The sequence below is a fragment of the Equus caballus genome, chromosome 27, assembly GCF_041296265.1.
Source record: "Equus caballus isolate H_3958 breed thoroughbred chromosome 27, TB-T2T, whole genome shotgun sequence".
NCBI classification, from domain to species: Eukaryota; Metazoa; Chordata; class Mammalia; order Perissodactyla; family Equidae; genus Equus; species Equus caballus.
This window is the reverse complement of record NC_091710.1, coordinates 20,227,824-20,245,927: the sequence shown is the minus strand read 5'-3', so window position 1 is coordinate 20,245,927 and position 18,104 is coordinate 20,227,824. Positions and strand designations below refer to the sequence as shown.

Here is an 18,104-nt window from a genome sequence, read left to right as displayed (position 1 = left end):
TTCTCAAAGGTAGACCATATGTTGGGAAACAAGGTATGCCTCAATACATTTAAGAAGACTGAAATCATATCAAGCATCTTTTCCAACCATAATGCTATGAAACTAGAAATCAACTGCAAGAAAAAAGCTGGGAAAGTGACAAATATGTGGAGACTAAACAACATGCTACTGAACAACCAATGGATTAATGAAGAAATTAAAGGAAAAATCAAAAAATACCTGCAGACAAATGGAAATGAAAATGCATCATACTAACTCCATTGGGATATGACAAAAGTAGTCCTAAGAGGGAAATTCATAGCAAAACAGGCCCACCTTAACAAACAAGAAAAATCTCAAATAAGCAATCTTAAACTATACCTAGCAGAACTAGAAAAAGAAGAACAAACAAAGCCCAAAGTGAGCAGAAGGAGGGAAATAATAAAAATTAGAGCAAAAATAAATAAAATTGAAACCAAAAAAATAGTAGAAAGGATCAATGAAACTAAGAACTGGTTCTTCAAGAAGATAAACAAAATTGACAAACCCCTAGCCAGACTCACCAAGAAAAAAAGAGAGAAGCCTCAAATAAATAAAATTAGAAATGAAAGAGGAGAAATTATAACTGACACCACAGAAATGCAAATGATTGTAAGAGAATACTATGAAAAGCTATATGCCAACAAATTGGACAACCTGGAAGAAATGGGTAAATTCTTAGACTCATACAACCTCCCAAGACTGAATCAAGAAGAAATAGAGAATCTGAATAGACCAGTTAGAAGTAAAGAGATTGAAACAGTAATCCAAAACCTCACAGAAAATAAAAGTCTGTGACCAGATGGCTTCTGTGGAGAATTATAGCAGACACTCAAACTATCCTCAAACTATTCCAAAAAATTGAGAAAGATAGAACACTTCCTAACACTTTCTATGAGGCCAGCATCACCCTGATCCCACAGCCAGAAAAGGACAGCACAAAGAAGGAAAATTAAAGGCCAATATCACCGATGAATATAGATGCAAAAGTCCTCAACAAAATATTAGCAAACTGAATACAGCAATACATTAAAAGGATCATACACTGTGATCAAGTGGGTTTTATACCAGAGACATAGAGATGGTTCATCATCTGCAAATCAGTCAATGTGATACACCACATTAACAAGTGAGGAATAAAAATCACATGATCATCTCAATAGATGCAGAGAGAGCATTTGACAAGATCCAACATTCATTTATGATTTAAAAAACTGTCAATAAAATGAGTATAGAAGGAAAGCACCTCAACAAAATAAAGGCCGTATATGACAAACCCACAGCCAACATCATACCCAACGGGGAAAGACTGAAAGCCATCCCTCTGAGAACAGGAATAAGACAAGCATGCCCACTATCAACACTCTTATTCAACATAGTACTGGAAGTTTTGGCCGGAGCAGTTAGGCAAGAGAAAGAAACAAAAGGAATCCAAATAGGCAGTGAAGAAGTAAAATGCTTGCTGTTTGCAGATGACGTGATTTTATGTATAGAAAACCCTAAAAAAACCCATCTGAAAACTATTAGAAATGATCAACAATTGTAGCAACGTTGCAGGGTACAAAATCAACTTATAAAAATCAGTTGCACTGCTCTACTCTGATAACAAGCAAACAGAAAGAGAACTCAAGAATACAATCCCCATTTACAATTGCAGCAAAAAGAGTAAAGTATTTAGGAATAGATTTGACCAAGGAGATGAAAGACCTCTACAATGAAAACTATATGACATTATTGAAAGAAATCGATGATGACATAAAGAAATGGAATTATATTTCATGCACATAGATTGGAAGAATAAACATAGTTAAAATGTCCATACAACCTAAAGTAATCCACAGATTCATTGCAATTCCAATCAGAATCCCAATGACATTCTTCATGGAACTAGAATAAATAATCCTAAAATTCATATGTCTCAACAACAAACCCCGAATTGCTAAAGCAGTCCTGAGAAGAAGGAACAAAGCTGGAGGCATCACACCCCTGATTCAAAATATACTACAAAGCTATAGCAATCAAAACAGTATGGTACTGGTACAAAAACAGGTACAGTAAATGGTGTTGGGGGGCTCACTTGGTGGCATGGTGATTAAGTTCATGTGTTCCACTTTGGCAGCCCTGGGTTCACCGGATTGGATCCTGGGTGGGGACCTACTCATCACTCATTGAGCCATGCTGTGGCAGTGTCCCACATACAAAATAGAGGAAGATTGGCACAGATGTTAGCTCAGCAACAATCTTCCTCACCAAAAATAAATAAATAAATTGTGTTGAGAAAACTGGACAGCCACATGCAAAAGAATGAGAGTATCTTTCACCATACACAAAAATTAACTCAAAATTAATTAAAGACTTGAAAGTAAGACATGAAACCATAAAACTAGAAGAAATATAGATAGTACACTCTTTGATATCAATCTTAGAAGGATCTTTTCAAATAGCATGTCTACTTGAGCAAGGGAAACAAGAAAAAAGGAACAAATGAGACTTCATGAGACTAAAAAGCTTCTGCTAGGCAAAGGAAACCATGAACAAAACGAAAAGACAACTCACCAACTGGGAGAAAATATTTGCAAATCATATATCCAAAAAGGGGTTAATTTCCAAAATATATAAAGAACTCACACAACTCAACAACAACAAAATAACCTGATCAAAAAATAGGCAGGGGATATGAACAGACATTTTTCCAAAAAAGATACACAGATGACCACCAGGGATGTGAAAAGATGTTCAACATCACTAATCATCAGGGAAATGCAAATCAGAACTACAATAAGCTATCACCTTACACCTATTAGAATAGCTATAATTACCAAGACAAAAAACAACGAATGTTGGAGAGGATGTGGAGAAAAGGGAAGCCTCATACACTACTGGTAGGAATACAAACTGGTGCAGCCACTATGGGAAACAGTATGGAAGTTTCTCAAAAAATTAAAAATAGAAATACCATACAATCCAGCTATCCCACTACTGGGTATTTATCCAAAGAACATGAAATCAATGATCCAAAGAGACTTATGTACCCCTATGTTCATTGCAGCACTATTCGCAATAGTCAAGACATGGAAGCAACCCGAGTGCCCATCAACTGATGATTGGATAAAGATGATGTGGTATATGTACACAGTGGAATACTACTCAGCCATAAAAAAGACAAACTTGTACCATTTGTGACAACAGATGGAACTTGAGGGTATTATGTTAAGCGAGATAAGCCAGACAGAGAAAGACAAACACCATATGATTTCACTCATGTGGAAGATAAATAAATACATGGACAAAGAGCTCAAACTAATGGTTACCAGCAGGGAAGGGGGTTGAGAGGTGGGCATAAGGAGTAAAGGAGCACACAGATTTGGTGACTGACAAATAACAATGTACAACTGAAATTTCACAGTGTTATAAACTATTATGACCTCTATAAAATCATTGTTTTTTTAAAGTTAGTGATCCTGGAGCTCTGCGCCTCAATTCTTATTAGTAATTTTATGTTCTTGGTTGATTTTTTCCATTGTGGCTCCTCTCCCTTCTAAGCTAGTAGGCCACTCTTCTCCTGTCTTCAGGAAAGACCCCTTGCTCTCACTTGGGCCCTCTGTTGTGGGCTTTCGGGAACTTTTCTTAGTTTGTTTGAGAATACAAGTCTGCCTGAAGTGAAGAAAAACAGCATGGTGGTATGTATTACACCTACTGTGCCTTTCCACCTTCAGAAACAAGTGCGTTTGTGTTTTTCCATTCTAACTAAGCCCTGTGAATTCCACAACCCCATGTGAATCAATTGCTTCCAATCAATTTTGCTTTTTTTCTTGGAAAATCACTTTATACATTTGATTGGAAAGGGAAGTATGTTATGATTGGGTATGGGTAATATATTTCAAAAATCTGTCTTCATTATCTATGGTTTTGGTTATTGTAAATTCAGAAAATTAAGCCTTAATTTTTCCAAAGGAAGATTTGTACCTAATTGTTGGAACTAAATTGTGTCTATAAGATTTTTATCTCTAATGAGCAGAATTAACATACCTAATTGTGCCTTATGATACTGTGTAACAAATTCTGCTTGATGAAATTTTCTTTTATGAGAATATGTTCCACTATTTTTTCATTGATTATTTTTTTCTGTTATAGGGAATGACTCTGCATAAAAAGGCAGCTGAAGACAGACTTGCTAGTACAGGTTCAGGGCAGTCATTTCTGGCTCGGCAAAGACAAGCGACCAGCACCAGAAGATCTTACCCGGGCCACGTTCAACCAGCCACAGCAAGGTAGACAAGTCTTGCCATTAGAATAAAAAATACTCTGCATTCAAAACGTACTTCTGTTACATATAACAACATTTCAGGAAATTCAGCCAGCTTAATATTTGTCTCGATTTTATGTTAATATTTAGTAGTTTCTCATTTGAGGACTTTTTCCTGTATCTATAATGTTTTAGTTTCTTGGTCCTTTATTTTGTAGTCCTTTCAGTTCCTTTTAATGTGCCAAAAATTTTTAAATGCCCAATTAAAAGCATTGTATAATAGTGTAGTACTTTTCTTTGTATGAAAATGTCCTTTCCCCGATGGTGTAGGCTTTGTAATGAATTAGATTTTCTGCCAATAATTGATATACAATTTATATTCTTTATTGTGCCTCTGTGTTACCATGCTTTATAAGAATGTCTTTGTTTAAAGGGAATTAATCTTTTTATGATGTATTAATCTGTGTTTTCAATTGTTTTCCAAATGCACTTCAGATAACTTGCGTATTTACTATATAAAATGGTTGGCAAGTGCACTTTTTGCAAAGACATAAATACATTGGCAGAGGTGCTAATCAGATCTTACCTAAAGCACCTGATAGAACTATTTAGAGTAAAAAATGAGTTTTCACATTGTTTTCTAGGAAATTAAATTTGTCCGAAGATTTGGAAACTATTTTTAAAACATAAATACGTAGAATTTCATTATTTTCTGCTATCTTGTTTGCTGGCAGAAGTGAATGCATGGAGTAGGTTATTTGGGGGGAAATTGCAGAAGAAGAAAATTTAGCAGTGCATTGGTTTTTTTCTTGTTTTGGAATCTCATAGTAACTGAGAATCAAATCCCAGCAATGTGGCAACGTTTGTAAAGTCAACTGCCCTCCACATCTAAAAGACTTATTTTTCATGTACTTAGAAGTAATAGGTAGCCTTACTTTTGGGGCAATTTCCTTGTTGACTCGCACCTCCATTTGTTTTACTTTCTCCTTAATAGAAACCCTTCTATTTCTCAGTAATTCCTAACACCTAACATTTTAATATCAGTCATTAAGATCAGTAAGTGACTTCTTCTATGTAATGTTGTGACAGGTCTCTCTCACATTTTTTCTTAATTCTATGTCCTAGCCCAAGAATTTGCTACTGAATAGATTCTCTTGGGTGTTTGGTGGCCTCACAGTGCTTAGATTTGTTGACAGGTTGTAAACCATGTTTATTTACATTGACAAATGGCTGTCAAGTAATAATAATTTTCAAGCACTTTGACTATTTAAGGTGCTATATAAATGCAACATATTCATTTGAAAATGAAATGCCTCTGCTTAACTTTCCATATTGACGTAAGTGTCGGGTCCCAAATTATATTTAAGTTGCCCTGCAGCCTTTTTCTTGCACCATAGCCCATCTTTTTTAAAAGCAAAAAATTACGGAAATTAGGCTGATTTTTGTTTTTGTTTTTAGATAGGTTATCTAATAAGAGGATTTTATTTCATGTACTTGCTATTTGGAAGTTCAGGTTTAATTTAGTTTTGTATATTAAATACAAATGAATAATTTTAAATCAAGATAAATATAATTAAGAATTTTCAGCAACCGTATGCCAAGTGTTTGATTTTCAGTCCTTAGTTTTTTATAAGAAAATTGACCTAAAAATTAGTAGTATTTTCATTTGTCCTCAGAAACTGTCCTTGCAGAAAGGTATTATAGTATACACAGAAATGACTCCGTGCATGTGCTGATTTTTGCATTAAGTGCGGAAGTCTGAGCGCAGTGTGAGCGCTTCTGCCGGATCAGGCCGTAAAGCAGGAGGAATTAGTAGTAGTGGAGAGGACCACGCGAGGAGGACACGTCGTGGGTTTCAGGAGGCTAAGCAGGCCTAGGCAACGTGGAAAGTTTTGGCAATAAAAGATTAAAAGCAGTTTAAGATGGTTCTTAGTTCTATCCCCTTATTTCGCAGATGGCATAAGGATTCAACTGTTTTAAAACAGAGCATGAACACTAACCTTGGTAAAATTAAAATTACTGGGAAATTATACCCACAAAATAAGATAAATGAAAATAAGAGAGTCTGTGAACTGTTCATTACATGGATTCTATCCCATGCAATAAGAGGTTTTAATTTTAGTTTTCTGTTTACTGCCCCACTCCTGGGCTCCTACCCACCCGTCTACTCAGATATATTGCTCTAAACGGCTTGGAAAGATGCCAAGCTTTTAGAAGGAAGTTTTATTTATTTTTCTTCAGCATGTGTTGCATGCTGTTATTTTGGTGTTTACATTCATAACTTTCACTGTCCTTTACCTGTAAAGTTTAGTATATTACTTTCATTATATAGAAGAAATTATGTTTCTAAACATCCTGTAATTTTTTTATGTTTTTTAAAGCAGGAATAAAACAGCTTTAACAGCAACAGTCCTGTCTCCCTTGCCCAACTTTGGACAGGATTTATGAAATTTCTGTTTATTAAGTAATGATTAATAATTTCTCAGAAGGTTTGTGATGATGCGTAGTCTGTCTGAAAGTTAACAGACATTGGATGCTTTATCTAGATGTGAGCCGTGTTGTGCCATCTTTCGCAAATCCCCGGATACAGCAGCTTCATGAAGCCGCTGTTGACGTGGACAGTGGGGCTAGTCCTGGCCTCAGCGGTGGAGTGAGTGCAGGGTGATTGCGTTAGGTTGGGTGAGCCATCACCCAGTGTCCAACTGCTTGTAAACAAAAAGCTTACTTTCTGGTTTTTTTCTAACCAGGGTAAGAAAATACAACCTAAATAACTAAAGAATATTAAAACATAACATTTATATTCTGCAGTGTGTATTTAAGAAGTTTATAATGGGGGGAAAAATCCAGCAAATATAGTAGTTTACCACATCTAAAAGAGAGAATAAATAATACAATTGTACATATCTTAAAAGAACTTTCAAAAACTCGATTATATGTTTTTATCATTTGTCTAATTACTTTATAATAACTAAGAAAAAGAAGTCCCTAAATAAAGGACCCATGTTCCAAAATTGATCAAGATTGAGTTATTTCTGTTAGATAGCCCTAGCCTGTCAAAATTGGCTTAAGGAATTATTAGATTATAATAAGGATGATATTGTCCTCTGTAATTTTGTCAAGGTTTTCTTGTTTTGTTTATATAATGAGAGCTCAATTGTACAAAACTAACCTAAATATTATCCAGTCAGAAACATGAGCCTGTGTATCCTGTGAGTCCTCACAAAGGCATTAAAGTCAGTCTGTGCCAATGAACAGCGGTAAGTGATTGTTCAGTGAAAGACGAGTGAGGTTGAAGTAGAGATACATCTTATTTATGAGCTACTTTACTCACATCTCCTTTTCAAGAGCAGTTTTGTTTTATTCTTGTTACCTGATGATACGAAATATTTTTGAGTGTCTCTTGCTCTTAGATAAGCATTCATCTTTTAAAGATACCACCATGTTAAAAACTTGAAAAGTTTTATTCCACCGTAAGAATTATCTTGAAACAAAAATCTAAATTTTTAAAATTTCTTAACTCTCTGCATTTACTCTCCAGTTGTCAGATCTCAGACTCCAGGGCTGTTACAGTTATCCCCAGTTGGAACATGTGAGTTTTACCCACAGCTAGTGTAATCCTAGCTAGTTTACAGCCATGTGGATAAGACTATCTTTGATCCTAAAGTGAGAGGAAGGTGCTTGGCATCTTCCTTTTTGCTAAGGGCAAAATAACAACATAAAGACAAAACGCTTTTTGTTGTCTAGTGATTAAACTATGGAAGAATATTTTGACTTTTTATCCTCGTATTATGAAGGAACTCTGCCTAGCAATGGCTGTCAAACTGATGTAGCATTGTGCTTCTCGACAGTGAAGCCTGTCTGATACTCTGAAGTAGGGTGAAAGGGTGTACTGAGCAAGATAAGATGGGATGTCAGAATCTTTGTGAATTATTGTAGCACGTTTTTCATTTTTCCCTTTTTATAAGTTAAAAGGGTTTTCCATTCAATAAAAACAATCTCTTTTTCTGTAGTCGCAACTGTCCAAATGGCCACTTAAAGCTTTGAGTGGTTGTACAAGCCAGTTTCATTACATTTAGAAAGCGGTGTCACAGCTTATTCTTTGTAACTATAATGATTCGAATATTTTATATCATGAGGTTTTTATATCAGGAAGGCTATTCTCAATGTATCTGTCATCCAGTTTTTTTACTGTCTATAAAGTATATTTAAATAATAATTGGTGTATGTTCCTTTTATTGAAACTTTTGAAAATGTTTTATTGTCCATTGTCAGCACAATACTTTCATTTTTCTAAAGTTTTCCAATAAATACTGTTCATTTCTTAGAAGCCTAAAATACACAAAATAATTTGCTACTGGCACAGCTAATGTCTAGCCCTCCCCATTTCCCCAAATTATGGAAGTATTAATATTTAGCTTCTTTTTTATAAAATGAAGACATCACAAATGTGATGACATCCATCTCTTTTCAATCACTGATTATGCTCCTGGGAAGTATTAGTGATTTTTTTTAATAGCCTTTTATCAGTCCAATTCACATGTATTATCCTTATGAATATAAGAGCTTATAAAATTTATATTTAATCTTATGTTGAAACATGAATATACTTGGATTCTTCACATTGCACTTAAAATGATAGAGATGGGATATTAGTTTGAGAAACCAGAGTCCAGAACCTAATTGTGGCAAGTATATGAGTTTTGGCAGTTCGGGGGGCGGGGTCTGTAAATGTTTCCTTACAATTATATATCAGCAAAAACCTGATGTCTCTTTTCAGTGTTTTTCTGTTTTCTTATATTTTTAAATAATATTCTATAAAATTAGGTTTGTATACTATATATAAATGAGCATAGAAATCTGAGAAAGTGACAGAAGGCTGTTGAGGCAAATCCATTCCTAGAGAGTAGAACAGATCATTGGGATAAGAAATGACCTAACTATAAACACATATCCCGGCAGATGAAAGTGCTAATACAACTAAGACTTATTAAGAAATGTCCCTAAAGGGACAGTTTACATGAAATCTTCGGTCTTTATTACATATGATCATTCAGGAAAAAAGAGTAGACACAAATATAGTTTATTTTCTAATTCTCCTTCCCTTTAGTGGGCATTAACTAGGCACACAATATTAACTATATGTGTCTATCAGTGGAGGAGAAAGTATTTTCATTTTGAAACTGTTAAACCATTACTAAATCTAAGATAGTGATTTAAGGCCATTAAGGCTACTGTGATTTGATGAGATAAGAAGAAATTTGTGGTGGCTGAAAATCACTACCAACTTCTTAATAGTTACCTAGATCTGCCACTTTATCTAGTTTACAAAGCGTAGCCTCAATTTTATGCCCCCCTTAATTATACTTAGTAACCCCACAGGAAATTTTGTTTAAAATGAACTCAGGAGTAGACGCTTTTCTTAATATATTCAAGGAGACCCTTTATGTACCTGTACATTACCACTAGGCTCTGAATTAGATGCTTAGGGTCTGAAGAAGAAATCGTCAGAGAATGTGTCCATAGCCTCAGAATTTTGGGTCCGTGGGCCTATAAAATATCCTGAACTATATCTACTTAGAGCTTTAAGGAAGAATTAAATGTCATGAGAGAGCAATCTCAAAGCGAGAGAAAGAAAACTCCAGAGCATGCTGAGGCTCTAACGTGTGTGAGGGACTTCTAAGCAGGCGTTATGGCTTTAGACCTCTAAATTGACGTCAGAAAATAATTAGTGTAGCAATTATATTAAAAAATTAATACAAGGGATTCATGTTTATTCTTGGGGTATTTGTTAACCTGTGAGCAGTGATTACTGTATATACATTCTATAGTGTGTTTATTTTATCTATGTCACTATTAGAGATGATTGTCTTGATATTATTTACTATTCTAATCATTTATGTATTATTTATACTTTACCGCAATATTCACAGCACTTTACTAATATTAGATAAGTATTTTCCTTCTCCCTTTCTGGGCATTTTCTATTAATATCTTTTCCACTGGGATTCTTCCTTGTTTTGGAGCGCTTGCTAAGAAAAATGTAAAGGATCACCCAAAGAAATGGGTTTTGTACTCTTCCTGAAATTTTTAAAGTCAGATCTGAAGTTCTAAGTCTAGAAGTCTATTTGAAGCCAGGCTGGGGCTACTAGGCATGAGTTACATTCTATAGTTCACATTAATAAGACTCCTTTATAAGTTAATACTTCTGAAGCCAAGTTATCTCAAATGCAAACACACTTGAAACTGTTTTCTCGAGTTGCATTAATAAAAACGAAACAATCTTCTAGTTAATCAGAAGATGTTCTTACCTTTGATTTTCCTGTCTCCTGAAATACAAACATACAAACCGTCCTTAGCTTTCATAGTTTCTTCATCATTGCCTATACCCAAAGCCAGGATAAAGAAAGCCAAGTTCAGGAGCCCGAAGTCAGGGAACCTGGAAAATGGTAGGAGTCAGGTGATGGGAAAGGCAGATACTAAAGATGGCAGGATGCTACAAAATATTCTTGGTTCTGCTGTAACAGATAAACTTCATGAATTTGGCCAGTTTTCTTAAGTTCAAATACAGCAAATTCTTCAGCTTGTTCTATTGAGAGATGTTTTTAGGAGTCAGGACTCTTCCGTTTGTAACTTGAATATATTTGTATTCAAATTATAGTCCAAAAGTACTGAAATAATTCCTTGTTACGTAAACATCGACACATATGATTACTTCCAAAGAATAGGGAGATTTGCTCGTAAGAATGTTCTCTTAGAGTTTTATCTTGTGTTTTTAGATGAGAGAAGTGCTTTTCCAGTGTAAAAAGTTTCTGTAGTATTTTCTTCTGCTTTCTTCCCTGTTCTCCTGATGTGCTTTGCTCAGGCAGGTCACCTAGAAGAGAGCAACACTCAAATAGAGAAATCTAGACTATGTCCTCTGAGGGAAGAGCGGCTTTTAAAAAGTAAAAAATTAAACCCGTTCATACACACACACGGACAAAATAGAATGTTTTGAATATCTAGTAATTAGTTATTGAATAGATAAGTCCCCTTCTAAATGTCTTTATCATCCGTTGGCTTGTTAACTTAGGTAAGAGTAGATTCTAGATCTGCATTGTCCCATTCATTAGCCACTAGCCACATGTGGCAGTTTAAAATTAAATAAAATTTAAAATTCTGTTCCCCGGTCACCTGGCCACATTTCAAGTGCTCAGTAGTCACTTGTGGATAGTGGTTACCCTATTGGACAGCACAGATAATAGAGCATTTCCATCACTGTAGGAAATGCTTTTTGACAGCGCTGTAATGCCCAACGAGAAATTAAGGACAAAATAAACGTACTCAGTGAACTTATGATAACGCTTAGATTTTACCACCATAGTTGAAGAAAGCTATTTTTCTTATAAAAATTAAAACCAGCCTTTTTAAAAGAGCTTGGAAAATTCAAAACCCTGTTCTTGGAAACTAGTTTTCAATGGTTTTTTAAACAGATTCTTAGCACTTTATTTTTCAAGTGTTATAATCATTTCATAAATGATAACTTAGTATCTTCAGGTTTTCTTCCTTTTTTATGTAGTCTTTTTGAGTTAATGATACATAGTTGTCTCACACTTATCGAGCAAACTGACGAATGCTTAATTTATTGACAAAAATTGATCCACATCATATCCTCCTATTACTTTTAAGTCTATAGAGATGTAATGAAAGTGGCCAACAGTTTTCTGTAGAAACACATTTCTCCTTAAAATCACATTTGATTATCTTCCGGCTTAAAGATGCATCCAGATCCAAATAATTTTTTTGGTTTTCTTCATAGTTTCCTGTTCTTAATAACTTGGATTATGAATCAAGTTAAGTTTCATGTATGAAGCAGACATTTTATTCCAGTGATTTAGTTAATGAAATATTTTTTAGTATTTACTTGGCCTGTTACTAAAGTAATTAACATAAATAAAAGAATCTATATGGATGCATCTTTGAAATTGTTAATGAAAGAGACTAATCATGATTCTTTTGAGTTGGCTTGGTACTCAGTAACTATCCTGTTAGGAAGTTGTGATGCTTTCCCTTTCATTTGTAAATTTGTTTAGTCAAGCAACAGACTTGATCCAGTAGAGTCAAATTCCAAGCAAATTATGATGAAATTCTGTTGTTGAGGTACAGCTGAGTAAATGGTGTGATTTGAGTTGATTTTATTAGTTCCTTGGTGGCATAATTTAATGTGTGTTCTACAGAGACTCATATTAGTTAAGGGAAATTTTCAATATGCTTGAAATAAGAAATAGCATTTTAGTATAAATACAGGAAATGACTGTACACAAATGCCAATCAATGATTTGAGGCCTTTTAATTTTTTTAATAGTAGTCTTTTTGTTTTTTAATAGCCTTAGTTATTTAAAATTTAGATGCACTAAAATGTCATTGCTGTCACTAACTTTGCTGTTTACAGCTTATGTATAATTCAGAATGCTTTGTACTCAGAAGAATAATTTCCAGGTTTATCTTGTTTTGCAATTATCATGTTCTAACAATTGCCCCACCATTTTTAACAGCCAATTTTTGGTTGTGTAATGAACAGTAAAATTTGAACATATCTAATAATTTAATAATTTGCCTTATTTTGATTCAGAAATTCTATCAAAGATTTGGGGTAGAAAGAAGCTTTTTTGTTGTTGCTATAGTACTTTTTTAATCTTTTCAGATGAGCTGGAAAACACCTTAGTACATTGGAGTTGGCGTTGTATTGATTACAGTCCCAGCTCTAAAGCCTTACACTCATGTCTTAAGTATCACTGACTGTTCTCTGCATAGTTGTTAGTGTCATAGTTGACATTGTGGTTATCCACCTTGTAGTTTAGCCTTTGCAGAAAGGATATTGCTAGATATATTCTTATTTCTGCTTGACTGTTGAATTTATAATTTCACAACTTGATCCTTTGTCATTATACTACAGAAATGAAATCCACATAGGACTCTAAATTTCTCACTTCACAAATGGAATCAGTACAGATTTAGCAACATTGTACATAATGGCATCCAAGCATTTTCCCCCTGTTTACTAAGTTTATCAGCCATTTACTATGTGTTATTGGATCGGTGGATTTTCTCACTATTTTTCTGAGTTGAATGACTTGTTGGAGAGACTCAGTAAGAAGTTTTCACTGAAATCACAAAAACATAAAGTCCAATAAACCACTAGAAGATAGATTTTTAATTTTTTTGAAATCTTATATTGTATTTCCTTTTGATATCATTTATTCATTTTAATTTTATGACTGCCAACTTGTTATGGTATTAATTAGATGTATATGTTTATATGTATGCATATAATATATGTATATGTATATGAAGAATAAAGTTAAGATTTGGTCAAACTATATTTTCCCATTCAAATACAAAAATGTTTTCAAGGCTGCAAAAAGTGTACAGTTGTTAAACAAGTTGTAAATAAAGACTTGTATAAAAATTCAGTTTAGACTTTTTTTCTGCTCTTAAATCGTGACAAACACATTTTGAATAATTGTCTAATAGTGTTCATCTACTTGCTTTTGGCCCTTGCCATAGGTTCCTACCAATTAAAAGATTATGCCACTGATTTATTCTTTGAGTTTCTTTCCAGTACCTGTGATAGATTTTGTTTGGATTTAGACTGGTACTTAATGTTTGTAAGCTGGTTGTCCAGAGTTCTTTGAGATAAAAGTTAAATATGGCTTCTCCCCTCTTACAGTTATCATTCAGCATGATCAGTCTTACCACAGACAGGACACAAGAACCAATGGTGGAGTATTTACGTTCTTTAACAATACAAAGCATTCGTGTTGAAGCATCCTATTTAGGCAATAAGTGCTCCTTTTTCTACCTTGTAGACCCTTACAGTTCACCCATTTCCTCACCCCTACCCTAAGCATTACTGAAATATGACGTCATCAGTGTTGTGGAAAGCAGTAGTAGCAATGTGGAGATTGATTAAATTTACATTAAAATAATCAGCCAAGTAATTCCAAAGTGAAGTTAGCACCAAGATAAAAAACTAGTATGCACATAGCCAAAATAGTACCCATTTTAATGTGTATTTATTGTAACATTTTAACGTCAGAAAGATAAATAGAAGTTTCCTTCACTCATTAGCATGGAGATAACAGTAGTAAGCTTAGCTCTTATGGAGTGTCTGTCCTGGGTATTTAATATTGAAGCAAAGGAGACAGGGATGAGGAGATAGGTTGAAGCACAAAAATTAAGCCAAAAAATGTTTTTGCCTTCAAAGATTTGTGTGACCAAATGGGCACAACACAGAAAAGTTCCCAAATAGAAGGCTCACCCAGCTGAAAGCCCACCAGTTTGCCTTAAGCGCTGTTCTGGTTACTGTCACATCGCTAGCCACTCCAAACCTGATGGCTTTAAACGACAATATGTTCTGTCGCTCAGGTCTGGACACATGCTCAGCTGCTCGCTGTGGGGGTCCCTTGTTCAGTTGCAGTTGATAATGGCTGAGGCTGGTCATCTGAAGGCTATTTTCTCATGTGTGTGGTACCCAGACTGACAGGGACAGAACTCCTGAGAGCTGATAGGCAACACTCCACACAACCCCCAGATGTGACTAGTTTGGGCACTCTTTCAAAATGGAGCCTCAGAGTAGACAGACTAGCTACACGCAGCTGGCTTCCCCCAGAGCAAAAATTCCAAGGGACCCCGGCGATAGCTTCAAAGCTTCATAGGAACTAGTTTTGGAAACTGCACAGCATCTCTTCTCTTTTATTTGTCAGAATTGTCACAGACAAGTTTTAAGGGGCTGACAGAATACACTCCACTTCTCAGTGGAGGAATGACCAAGTTACCACAGCTACCATTGTTCTGGATTCAAAAGGAAGGAAGATCTCTGCTACGAAGATCATACTTCTGCAGTCAGAATCTTTCCCCATTTTCTAATCCCTGTGCCAAGCACATTCATAGTGGTGCAGAACAGTCAGGTACGTAACTTCAGGATGAACGAGACCTGAGGTAGATCTTACGTACAGCTCTGGTAAGTTTGAAGCCACAAATACACTCATACTTCTTTTTACAGGTATCTAATTGTGTGCGGCATGAACTGTAAGATGTTCCTACCCTCTACTCTGGTAGTTTATTTCTGGGACTGTATTTTAAGGAAATTGTCCAAAATATGAAAGTCTGTGCGTAATGATGAACTCTTCTGTTCGTGGCAGAGTCCTCCATCTGTACAATAGGTGCATTCCGCAGGAGGCGCATCCAAGGATGCCCTGCACATTTTCAGTTTTCTCCCCCTACTAATCATTCCCATTACCATACAACTGTGCTGTCATTTCTCATATCTTTGAACTGTCTTTATTAATGAATTATTGTTCATTTTTCAAGTGCATGTTTTTGTTTTATTTTTGTTGTTCTCAAAGATGTTTGTTCCAGTTGCAGCTGTTAGTGCAATTACAGAAGTTGAAACAAGTGAGGTTCCCTCCTATAAAAATGAAACTGAAGCACGAGGATCAGTTTCCTTCACAAGTTTTCACTCCGTTTACAAGTGAGGGCCCTGGCCCTACAGTGAAAGATTGAGAAGGGAACGCACATCGATATTTTAAGAGAAGTAAAAAGTCCGTGGTAACACTTTTCATGATTCTCCCCTTTAAGCAGCTGGATCTGATCTTATTGGATGAGACTTTATCATCAGGAAGACAAAATAAGCCATTTCCATAAAAAACTAGGCACACCAAATAGTCTCTGGGCTTTAAAATACCTACAAAGGCAGCCAGAAAATAAGAGACCATTTAACAGCAATGAAAAGTGACCTGAGGACAATTTAACTCGTTAGTCACAAGTGAGTAAATTATTGAACTGAATTAATATTTGCTCAAAATTTAAACTCGATTGAAAACTATGAACCACTGGCCAAGTATTGTGTCTAACGGTCAGAGAAATGGTGGCTTTTGAATGTCCCTGCCTCAGTGACCTGGAAAAGTACAGACAAGAAAATTCCACTTTCACACCATAGGAGAAGCACACTGGTTAGAGGAACGTTTCTCGTATATCAGCACACAGAATCAGCCCTTTCTGAGTTCCGTGTGCCTGGAACAAGTCTAAGCATTCTGCAAACCGTTGAATCGTTTAACTCTCTAGGAGATATTACTATTAGCATTGCCTCCAGCATACAGTAAGGAAGGTAAGGCAGAGAGATTAACTTGCTTAAGGTAACAGCTAGTAAAAGGGAGGGCAGGGAATTGAGTCCAGGCGGTTTGCCTCAAAGACCACCTCTATTTATGCTGCCTCTCAACAACCTAGAGAGTCTTCTCATTTTCAAGGAAAGCCGAGTCTGAAGAGTTATAACAAATTCAATCCTGACCGTTGCACCATAGCCTGTGATCCTGTCACCAGACATCAGCGCTGGAAAAATCTCTAGTGAAGAACGGATTCACCAAACAGAGGAGAGCATCCCGGAACATGGGACCACTGCACCCCACCTTTAATGAAGGCTCTGAATTCCAACCCCAGCCCCAACCATCCCTTCCTCTCTAAGATCAGTGTCCACTGGGCTATGGTACCACAGCCCATCCACAAGGGTGGGGTGAGCACAGGCAATGCTGCGAAGCTCAGGCCTGGGTCTGCCGGGAAACACTGGCATCTGATCAGAGGATGACAGGAGTGTTACCAGCTATTCCCATCAAAGCTTTTAAGCCACTTGAGGTCCAAGGACTTGAATATGGCCAGGCTCCTTTCACAGAACACACAACAGTAAAGTACATTGCACTGAAAACGGTGTTTTGGCCATTTGGATAGAAACGGGAATTTATTTGCCAGGAAGGATGATGCCATCATACCTCCGCTGGAACCAGCACGTGGCCTCGTCTTTGCTGATTCTGTGTTTGGCTCCAGTGCAGCTGTCCTGCACTTCTTGTCTGCAATGCTAAAACCTGGCCTACCCAGCACCACATAGAAGTCCAGCTCACAGATACCAGTGCTCGGGTCATATTTGATCCCCGGATTGATGTGTTCCTGAATCTCCAAACCCAAGTTTCTGGTATCTGAGAAGTTATTTCTTCTTAACTTGTACTCACACCTTTAGACCTTTCTCCAAGATTTCTTCTGCCTTGTCCCATGGCCTGCACAGTGGATGCCAATCTTCTCATTTTTCTGATGCCAAAGGATCTGCTGGTGTATCTAGCTTTGGAGAACACTAGAATCTGGCCAGTGAGCTGCTCCAGCACCTTCGCTGCCCAGGTCAGTCTGTCTCCACTCGCCCACACAGATGTTGAGGCAGAGCTTGCTGATGCGGAGTTCCCACATGGGGTTCTCCTTTCACCTTGATCCTGCACCATGGTGGGGAACAGGAAGAGAGCTAAACTGCATTTTTTTTTTCCTTTTTTTTTTCTGGTGAGTGTCGACGAAAATAATCCATAACCAATCTATAAATGAAAATTTGGGTGAGTTTATTCTGAGGTTAAATCTGAGGATTATAACCCGGGAGAGTCTTTCCACAAAGCAACAGAGCTCTCCAAAGAAGTGGGGGTATACAGGGTGGTTATATACCCTCAAAGATATGATTGAAATGTCCCTTTTACAGTAGTCACGAGGCTGCTCTGTCAGCACAGCGACTGATGGAAATGACAGATAGGTCTGCTCTGTCTCAGTGAACGCTGCAGGCTGGCAGGTCTGTTGCCTCGAGCTGGGCGGTCACAGATGAGCGCTGCAATCAGTTCCCAGCCTAAAGAAAGATGCTTAATCTTTAAGGAGATGCCAACGTTGGGAGGGGGAGGGAAGTTGCACCTTTATCTCAAAATGTCTAAGCAGATATACAAGGCATGCTCAATGGCCACAGTCAGGCCCTTTTGGAAATACAAAGTCAGGCCAAATTAGGTTT

General features: G+C 36.4%; 1 protein-coding gene and 1 pseudogene across 2 annotated transcripts in view; one reads left to right on the top strand and one right to left on the bottom strand.

Moving 5' to 3' along the window:
• HOOK3 (hook microtubule tethering protein 3) overlaps window positions 1-13,713 on the top strand; it is a 106,672-nt gene extending 92,959 nt beyond the window's left edge. For both annotated transcript variants that reach the window (XM_023630758.2, XM_070253336.1), the window contains exon 22: window positions 4,153-13,713. In XM_023630758.2, coding sequence (XP_023486526.1) covers window positions 4,153-4,293 — 141 coding nt within the window. In that variant the 3' untranslated portion in view covers window positions 4,294-13,713. The remainder of the gene's footprint in view (window positions 1-4,152) is intronic.
• Window positions 13,714-17,033: 3,320 nt separating this feature from the next.
• Window positions 17,034-17,562, bottom strand: LOC138921089 (large ribosomal subunit protein uL5-like; annotated as a pseudogene).
• Window positions 17,563-18,104: the final 542 nt, after the last annotated feature.